General features: G+C 24.3%; 2 protein-coding genes across 3 annotated transcripts in view; one reads left to right on the top strand and one right to left on the bottom strand.

Moving 5' to 3' along the window:
• Positions 1-2640: 2640 nt before the first annotated feature.
• Positions 2641-8347, top strand: LOC126909407 (3-hydroxyisobutyrate dehydrogenase, mitochondrial-like). The gene is made up of 7 exons (XM_050691831.1): positions 2641-2786; positions 6619-6707; positions 7093-7271; positions 7367-7488; positions 7547-7757; positions 7851-7980; positions 8035-8347. The coding sequence occupies exons 1-7, from the start codon at positions 2711-2713 to the stop codon at positions 8212-8214; spliced, it is 987 nt and encodes a 328-aa protein (XP_050547788.1). The 5' UTR covers positions 2641-2710; the 3' UTR covers positions 8215-8347.
• Positions 8348-8461: 114 nt separating this feature from the next.
• LOC126909409 (INO80 complex subunit D-like) overlaps positions 8462-10982 on the bottom strand; it is a 4626-nt gene continuing 2105 nt past the window's right edge. For both annotated transcript variants that reach the window (XM_050691832.1, XM_050691833.1), the window contains exon 5: positions 8462-9041. The gene's annotated coding sequence lies outside the window, so the exon portion shown is untranslated. The remainder of the gene's footprint in view (positions 9042-10982) is intronic.

Raw genomic sequence — 10982 nt, 5'->3', positions numbered from 1 at the left:
AAATGTCAGTATTTCTGAAACATTTTCAAAAGTTAAGTTGATAAAATTCTACTTTCTATATGCATTTTGAAAAATTTCTTAGCTTCACATGGAAGTTAATAAATTAACAAAACTCATCAAAGTAAAATTAATACAATTTTTGCTTCGCATCGAAGCTAAAAAAATTATATTGAAATTTATGAAAATACGAAAAACGATAATATTTTGTATCAAAATAATTTATTTGATCAAATTCGGAGGTTTTTTATATATAGAAAACAAGTAGTCAGGAAAAACAAGTTTTTTCAAGACTATATATACAATTTATCTTTTCACTCATCTTTCTATATTCGAAATTACATAACAAGTTAAAAAATATGTTATATCCAGCCTTGTAAATTTTATTTAATAAAATTCACTCAACGCGGAAAAAGTAGTGGCTTAGATAAGATAAATTTCTAAACTCATTTTAATGATTGTATAATAAAATAATTTTTGTTAATAAAATTAATTTTTTAGCATTCAAAATCATCCAGAATATCCGTTTCCGAGAGATAAATGAACTTATGTTTTTCAAGAATGAATATGTATTGGCTCTTTTTTATATTAAATATGTTACTAATAACAATTTGAAGATCTATTTGAAATCTTGTCACTAATTAGTAATTATTTATTCTCACAAGTCAGCACTTTTTAAAGGAAAAGGAACAGTTTTTATAGAGTAATTATTCATATATGTTATGTATACTATTTTTGGTATAAATTTATTTTTTAATAAAGAAATAATTTTCTAAATTACAAGTATACTTGAAATTAATTTTTCTTATATAGTGTAATTTAATTATGTTATATGGATATATTTTGAACTGAATTCAATAAAAGTAAGAGAATTTTTGGTTTGTTTATATACTTTTTTAGTGTAATATGTTGAACTCTATTATTTCCCATATTACATCTAATTTACTGACTGTTATTTTTACTAAAATGTAAATTATTGAATAATTTATATATTAATCAGTAATTAAAGAAACGGGTTTCTATTGTTTTGAAAGAGTGTACCCGATGAAATCCATTTGACTAAAACTTTACCAATTTCTTGTTCATTTCTATAAATTTAATTTTGGAATTACATTTAATTATTATTATTATACTTGTGAATACATTTTTAATGGTTCGGTATTGATCTAATCTTATTGTACAGATTTTTCAGAAACGCCAACGCACAATGATCTTATTGTAGTTAACCAATAATAATACAAATTTTTAGCTTCCAAAATCTTGCTAAAGATCATTAAGCTTCCCTANTCTTATTGTAGTTAACCAATAATAATACAAATTTTTAGCTTCCAAAATCTTGCTAAAGATCATTAAGCTTCCCTATTTTGACATTAAAAGCCATATTTTCTATTATAACTAGTTCTATTAGTAATTTAAAAACACTTAATTTATTATTTTTTAATTTTTTGGAGGTAAAATATTTATCAAATTAAATTCAACTTGAAATATTTTTCAAAATACATAACACATAGGGATTGTAATGTGAATTTTTTAATTTAAATATTTGTATATCTTTTCATAATAAAATTTTATTATTTTTTCATTGAAATAAATTTCAATTGATATTTTAAACATCAAAATTTTTTTTAGAATCATTGTATAAGTTTTGCAATAATCTTAACCCAACTTTAAATATACCTATAATTGTAAATATCCATTGTGAGTTTTTCTTTTTGGGTATCTAGTCCCGTTGCTAATGAATTCCTTCTAACAAATATCGAGTCGGCAGACAACATAAAGAAACATATAGAAATATTTTTTACTGTTTAATTTTTTCTAGGTTATTATTGTTCCGTATCCTTTCAAGGCGCAGCGCCAGGATACATTAAGCCAACAAAATACCGCTTTATTAAAAATTTTACATAGATATAAATATTTTTGAACATTGTTTTGGCCAGACCAGACGAAGCCTATTTTTAATAAATATAATATCTTTTTTCGTTTTCTCCGCCTTTATCCCAACTACTTGAGGTCGGCCCTTTCTCAATATAATTTAAATTTTATAATAATAAAAAAAATTTATTTATGTTTTATAACTACTAAAAAACTTCTTCCGTAATAAGTCATTAAGATAAATTATTAAATTTGACAGGGATATTTAACATCATTTATCCAATATTGTTTAACCTTTGATATCACTCTAATATTTATTATTATTCACACCATTCCATTGTATTTTTGTATTACTCTATTGTTATTTATATATTAATCTATTTTATCATTTTTATACTTTATTTTATTTTTGATTTATTACATTAGTGAAAATTTGTTTAACTTATGTGTAGATTTTATAATAATTTCAACAGTCGAAATATTAAAATATTTATAACTTTTACCATTAATGTGACAAAATTAGTATTTTTTCGAAAAAATGTATAGCTAATTGATAATAATTGAAAGTAATTATAACAGTTTCAAAATATTCTTCATGGACCGTAAATTAATTTAGCAATCCCAAAATTCTGAACAGTTACGCCTATATCTGTGTTACAGAGTAATTATTAATATTTATTGATAAGCGACCGTTAACAACTCAAAGAGAACTATTCGATTTAACTGTTGCATGCATATAGTACACTGATTGGTAATGCTACATGAATTGTCTCCCACCGATTTATTATAGTTCTAATTACATGAAAGATTAGTAAGTCAGTAACGTCTTTCGTCAACAAAGATGAAGGTGCTTTCCGGAACGAGAAATTCGGCTGTTCGCTGTTTACTGTTATATCACCAACAAACCGCGTCCAGTAGTAAGTAAATGAATGATACGGTTTATTTTTATCTCATAGCGTTATTTTATCAATGTGAGCTTAATAGAAATCGTGAAGAAAACATCAGTAATGTAATATTGGTAAAATGATAAATTTAACCTTATAATAAATTGAAGAAAACGAACTCTACTGAAAAAGGCACCCTTTTTTTAAAGTAAAATGATTTCAAAAATGTATCGAATTAAAATATTAGTTTTGTATTTATCATCCTATTTTTCTTAATTACCTATATTTCAAACGAGTGATTGTAAATTTTATAATTATATTTTAATTGTTTTTATTTAATAATAAAATTTCTTTATGTACTTCTAAACATGATCAATATATCAATTGTTCTGGGGTGATCCTAGAGATGATTTTTAAGGGGGTGTAGAGTAAATTGTACTAGATGTGATCAAATGCCGACTAAATCATGTTAGCGAGTAAAAAAGTCCATAAAACTCTGAAAACCAATAATTTTAATAAACATTTGAGGGGTGTGATTTAACCCCTACAAGTGTTAAGTATTCTGATTTGCTCAATTAAAGTTAATGAACATTAATAGTTTTAAATTGTTAGTAATAAACTTTTGCTAATAATTATAATTCTGTAACACATATATATATGAATCCATGTTTGTGGTTAAATAGTCAATATTGATTTAATATGTATATTTGTAATATTTGAATTTTATTATGATACATTTTTTTGTGATCATAAGTTATACATTATGGATAGCGATTCAGAAGAAATTTTTTTTGGGGAGGTGGGCTATTTCACTATTTCTGCTTAAGAGCTATTTTTTTTAAAAGAAAACCTTTTTTCTTATGTGAAGAAACAATGGCTTATGTCTTATGAACTCCTCATTGTATTCGTACCTGTATCATATTTTGTATTAACTGCGAAAAATGTTTATAAAGTTATCTTTAAAATTAACTCGCCAATATGATGTAAACTATTATTATTATTAGGTTTTTATTAAAAATTTTTTTTTTTTGCAAGAACTTAAATACAATCATTTGAATTTTTCCACAATTTTGGCTAACTGTTATTAATGGCAGATTTATGATGGTTCAAGGGGTTTGGTCCCCACCCAGAGACCAATATTTTTACATTACTTAATTTGTAGGGCGAGCCTTTAATACGTATTCAAGTAAATTTGATACTTCTGAGCACCTCCCCTCCGAGAAATATGTTGAAAACACTGATTGTTATTAATTTACTAATTTTTGATTTAATATAATTCAATTTAACTTAACTAAAACTAAATAGATAAAAATTATAATTATTTTTGCATTTTTATAAGACACGCTGCATCTACAAAATTGAATTTAAATAAACAAATATTCAAATTAGCTTGAATAGAAACAAAAGAAATTAAATTTTCTCCCTCTTAAAATGTAGAATAGGTGTTATAGAAAATTGAATAAAAAAATGTCTTATTTATATGTTAAGCAATAATTCTATAACCTTAGAAATCAAATAAAAATTTTTGCTTAGTATAAACGATAAATGAATTTTTAAAGGTAAGAAATTAAACCAAAAAAAAAACAATTGTTGATGATTATCATATATAAGTTAAAATAATATTTTAATAGATTTATTTTAATTATTCAGATATTAATAGTTTAAATAAAAATATATATACTTATATGATATAGTGGTGGATATACAGGAGGAGGGTTATACATATTAATACAAATTAAATAAATATATAAAAGGATAAGACTCTGAAAGTACACATTCTTTAGGACACCTACACTCGAAATTTTGTTTGAAAATTAGCCAATCATGTAAAGTTGTTAGTATTATACTAACTTTTTATGTTTTAATTAATATTTTAAATTTAAGTACTACTAATAAGAAGCTATGAAATGTTTTGAATTAATAAAATATATATTCTTATGCACTTGCGTCATAGATAGTTCAATAATGGTTCATAAATGTACATTAAAATGATAACGTTACAGGCTATTATAATTTCAAATTTATAATCGCAACACTAATCGTAAATATAATTGATTTATTTACATTAAGATTTTAGGTATTAACAATAACAGACGATCTCTTGAACGATATTTTCATATCCAAAAATTTTAATGAATGACACTTTTCAAAAAGTAAGGAATAAGTATTTTTCCTTACTTACTGAGTACTCTATATATGTCATCATAGTGATGTTAGTAAAATACATTTATGATGTAAATTTTGTCAATATTTAGTGCTTTAACCATCATTACATTATCCTTAATAATTATATAGGTATCATAAAAAGACAATCCAACCAATTTTTCATTTATGTAACAAGAATATCTTGAAAATATTTTAATTACTACCTCACTTATTTCTTTATTCATTTGTTTATGTCTTGAGATATTTTATTAATTGTATAACGGGTCCTGTAGAAACTTCAATGATGAATCAAACCAATTTGCTACTATATACTTAAGCATATGATGTCTAGAGGCATAATAAAGTAAACTTATATTAATCTTTATTGTTTTTGTAAAATTGTATATACACCTTTGTGTATTATATTACTAGCAGTACTATCTATGCACATTCCTGTAGAATTGTTTGTAATATTTCATTAGGTTAGTAACTCATAAACCGCAATGGCTGAGCTTTTGCGTTCGATTATGTCAATTGTGGCAAGGAGTTGTTCTAAACCCAACCTGTTACAAAAATTGCTAACCGATCACTTTTTCCATATTTTTCAGTATTTTATTTGCTCAATATATTGTATTATAGTTAATAGGATTAAAATCAACTTTTATTATTTCTAATAATTTAGGACTATCTTCTATACAACGTCTCCGTATACTTTCACGAGAACATGAAATTCTTGTGATAACAATTTTAAAGTTTTAAGTAATAGTAGATAAAACGAGACTAGAATTTTTCATGGATATTTTAGAACGATATAATGTATTTGAAGCAACAGATAATATTTTATTTTTATTTAGATGTTTGTAAGCAGCTTTAATCGATACAACAACAAGAACCTCATCATCTGATGAACTAGATTTATTAGAATATTTAGAGCTATATTTATTTAAACTATGGATACAATTATCAAAGATAGGATTTCCGATTTTGTCTTTAAGACCTTTAGTTTTTATGTCAAAAACATTAAACAGTTAATCGATAAATATATAAATATTTTTGTTGACAGTTTGTATTATTTATTATTAAAATATTCAAAATATAATTGTTTTAATTTTCTAAAAATATTGTGTTTCAACATAATAAATACCGTAAAAATATTTACGTGTTTAAAACAACATTATTAAGACTTTTTGATTTCTTTTTTAACATACTACAGTAACTGCTACCAGTATTGGGCCATATATCTGGTATGATAACGTTTGATTCCGTACTAACAGATCAGTACTAGAAATTTTGCATAACTAGTATTACATCAGTACTGTGCCAGCATGGGTTTTCGATTTTTACGATTTTCGTGTAATGTTACAAATTTAAAAAAATTATTAAAACTGCTTTTCTAACATTTTTCTAGGGAGGGTTTTTATAATTTGGCAGGGACTGAACTGGTTTTCTGAAAAAAATGATATAACCGAATAAAACCATTTTTTTTTTATTTTTCTAATTAAAACCAAAGCTGCGTACCCCAAACCGGTTTTTAAAATTGAAACCATTAACAAAGCGAATAGTTTCAGTCCCTTTAATTTAGTGACTATTCAATAGACGTATTAAGAAAGGGAGAAACAATATACTTATGTATCTTTTAGACTTCTATAGAATTATTTTTTTTGTTTTTTGACTTAGTTACATAATTTAATTATAAGTGAATAATTAATATATGTTGCAGAAATTTACAAGCGATGGAAATCCAACGTCGTCGGATTTATTGGTCTAGGAAATATGGGTATTCCAATGGCCAAAAACTTATTGAAAAATGTATTAAATTTTATATTTATATAATACAAACCTATGTAAAAATAAACTTTTTTGTTTGGCATTAAAATAGTCTGTTAGTTTATTCAGCTCATATTGGCATATTATACATTAATTTATTTTTTGGTATACATTTTAAAGAACATCTTACATTAATTTTAAATTAAAAAAAGGTTTTCAATTTTAGAATAAAAAAAAAATTATCATTATTTTTAAATTAAAAATAAATTCAAAAGATCTATCATTCTGACAACCATCTTCATAATTTTTTTTATCAACTTCTACTTTTTATGGCCAATTCTACCACTATATTTCACTTTGTAAAAAAAAAATCTTATATCCTATTGCAAAATTATGACCATGAAAAATGAACACAAGGAATTTTTAGGGCTATCAATTATTTGGTTATGATATAAGTGCCAATAGAATGGAAATATTTCGACAAGAATCACATGGATCAGCCCAAACTGGGAATACTCTTCAAGAAGTGGTTGCTAATACTGAAGCAGTAGTCACAATGTTACCTGAATGTACTCATGTCCTTTCAGCATATTCTGTTTTACTTGAGTAAGCTATAAATTAAAATATCAATAGGACAGTCAGTATAAGTACAAAATTAGCTTATAAAAATAACTGTAAATAATTTAAAACTATGTTTGTAGATCACCAAAAAAAAATCAAGTTTTTATTGACTGCAGTACAATCAGTCCGGACACATCTAAAAAAGTAGCAGAAATGGTTGAGAGTAAAGGATGCAAGTTTTTAGGAGCTCCTGTTTCAGGAGGTAAATAAGGAGTATTTTTCTGAACTTAAATTAAAAACTTTAAAAATTTATATTATAGGAGTAGTTGGTGCTGTTAATGGCACACTTACCTTTATGGTTGGCGGAGATAAAGATACTCTTGTAGCCCATCAATGTTTATTTAATGCTATGGGTTCAAGAACTATTTATTGTGGAAATCATGGATCAGGTCTAATTGCCAAAATATGTAACAATATGATTCTAGGAATGTCTACTGTAGCTGTGGCTGAAGCCATGAATTTAGGCATAAAGTAATTTTTCTTCAAAAGTTATAAGCTTTATTGTAAAATAACATGGTTAAAATAATAAAACTAGAAAAGGTATAATAAGTTTAACACTTTTAGATTGGGACTAGACCCTAAGCTTTTTGCATCAGTGATCAATACTAGCTCAGGTAGATGTTGGGCATCTGAAGTAAACAATCCTGTACCAGGAGCTCTCGAAAATAATTGCCCAAGCAACAATGAATATAAAGTACATTACACGATAATTACTAACAAAACTAGAAATTAATGATTTTTTTTCCAGAATGGGTTTAAAGCTGATTTACTATTAAAAGACATGAACCTAGGAAAAACTCTAGCAAATAATTCACATGTACCAATACCATTAACTGACAAGACAGTAGAGATGTATAATGCTTTGTCATCAAAAGGATTGGGCGATAAAGATTTTTCAGTTGTCTACAAATATTTAAAGGATTTATAAATTTGAATTTTAATCCAGAGCATTTACATAAAATAAACAGAAAAAAAGCAAATTACAATCAATTTATTTTAATTATTTTTTATTGTACATACACATAATACAAATAAAACATTGTTATAGTCTACTAGTTAAATTTTTGTTCACAATTGTACAAAAAAACATACAAGAAGGAAAAATAAAATGCAAAAAGGTACCACTTTTTAATATATACAAGATCGTGGAAGTTACATATTATAAATAATTATATATGAGTAATAAATGATGTTAGATATTATAAAAAAGTTTACATGAAGATGTTATAAAGGAATGTGTATACCCAACTAAGAATAATACATATTTATTATACATACATAGATATTAATATTTGTTAACTGTTAGTGTTATCAAATAGAGAATATATTGTGAAAATATAACTATTCCATAGAAAATAGGATAACATAATTTTTTTTTAATTGAGTCTTCAAGAGTAGTTAATATTTTAACTTTTATATTCCGTATTTACAATGTATCAAATATCCACATTGTATTAACACACGTTATCAAAATTCTAATTATAAATTTATACAATAAATATGAATACCATCTGAGTAAAAATTAATAAATTAACAAATAACACTTTAACCTATACTATGACAAGCCATACTAGCCAAGTACTATATGGTACAACTTAATATTGCTTAACCAAACCATTTTTTTATGTCATTGCACTCAGTTATGTAAAACTGGTTGCTTATAAGTGAATAAATACTTTTTTTCTTTATGCTTGATTTATTATAACTTAAAATATTATCTTCTCACTATCTGTGCACCTGTTTCAAATACTTTACCTAAAACAAACATTGTAGTATAAGAATTTAATGTATTAAGATATGTCATTTGTAAATTAACATCCAACACTGTGCACCAGTAAAGATGTTATAGTGATTTTAATCAATATCAATAAATGGTTCAATGCAAATGTTTAGAATTCAAATTAATAGTCTGACATTTAATTACTTTTGGATATATTTAATACTTGTTGTAAAATATTTAAATGATTACACTAGTTTACAAATAAAAAAAAAATTTCTGACCCATGACTTATAATAGTCATTTTTTATGTAAAATCATCCACTGAATCCGAAAATGAAGTCCAAAATACAAGAAGTAGAACAGTTTTTAAGTTATTACGAAATTAGCGTTTTTCGTGTGCCGCAAAAAAGTGTTTTCATTATATTCTAAATATCTTTAAATGCATTGAACCGATTTTCATTTTTTTTTACATAAAATTAAACAATATTAAATTACCTATAACTTTTATCTTAAACAATTTTTTTATCTGAATTTTTTCTTGTTTGCTATCTACGAATTTACCACTGAATTTTTATCATTTTTTTCAATATGTCAAAAAAAAATTCAGAGTTTTACGTAAAATACACCAATAAAAAATAAATTTATCAACAATATACTCAATACACATTATACTCTAATATATAACAAAGAAAATGATATATTATTTTACAGTTTGGTGGGGTTGTGGTAAATTTTTGTATTTAAAAAAGAATTGATGTTTCAATCCTCTGACTAATAAAAATAGAATAATCCTACCACCTTTACATAATAAACTTGTACATTTTAAAAATTTTGTTAAAGCTTTAAATGAAAATGGAAATTCATTTACTTATTTGAAAACTGTGTTTCCACATTTGTCTGATGCAAAAATCAAAGAAGGTATTTTCATAGGGCCATAAATAAAATAACTAATTAACGACTCCAATTTTGTGTTAACTTTATCAAAAGACGAGGCTTTAGTATGGTACTCGTTTTGTTTGGTTGTAAATTATTTTTTAGGGAACTTCAAAAGTTTAAATTATAGAGAAATACTAAATGATTTATTGATAAACTATATAAAAATAGGTAAACAGTACATTTTATAATTTTATTATTTTCTGAATAAGAGATACATTTTTTAATTTTATCGGAAATAGGGTTAAACATGTCATTGAAAATACATTTTCTTCATGCACACTTAGAATTTTTTCCTGAATATCTTGGAAATGAAAGCGATGAGCATGGTGAACGTTTTCATTAACGAATAAATAATATAGAACGTCGTTACCAAGGGTTTTGGGATGAAGCAATGATGAATGACTATTGTTGGTTTCTTATAAGAGAAAGCAATGAAACATATAAAAGAAATATTAAGACTAATGCGTCCTATTTTCAGTTAAATAAAAATTATTCTTTGTTTATCATGCAACTAATTACAAAAAATATCATAGCAAAAATTATAATTGTTTTCTCTTTTGTAAAATTTAATTATTAATTTTTTTAATTATATATTAAATTTAAAATTATTTTCTAAATCCATGCTAAAACAATTTCAATTTTTTTATTTCTATAGAAAATTACTTTATATTTTTAGAGGATTATCATTTTTTTTTAAATACGAAAATTTACCACAACCCCACCAAACTGTAAAATTAACTCAATTTAAAAATATCCCAACAAAACTATATGAAATAACCTTAAGTTATTTAAAAAATCAAAATTTTGTTTTGAAAAGTAATATTGTGAGTAATTTTTCAATATTTTTTTCTATATTTTACAAAATTAAAGCATCATATTAAAAAACTCTGATATTAGGAAATTTGTTTTATTTTTAATTTTTTTTTAATATTACAAAATAATATATCATTATGTATTAATGTTATGTATTAGAGTATAATGTGTATTGAGTATATTGTTGATAAATTTATTTTTTATTGGTGTATTTTACGTAAAACTCT

The sequence above is a fragment of the Daktulosphaira vitifoliae genome, unplaced genomic scaffold (assembly GCF_025091365.1).
Source record: "Daktulosphaira vitifoliae isolate Bord-2020 unplaced genomic scaffold, ASM2509136v1 Scaffold_350, whole genome shotgun sequence".
In the NCBI taxonomy this organism is placed as follows: Eukaryota; Metazoa; Arthropoda; class Insecta; order Hemiptera; family Phylloxeridae; genus Daktulosphaira; species Daktulosphaira vitifoliae.
The sequence above is the reverse complement of the archived record's forward strand: the minus strand, read 5'-3'. Positions and strand labels throughout refer to the sequence as shown.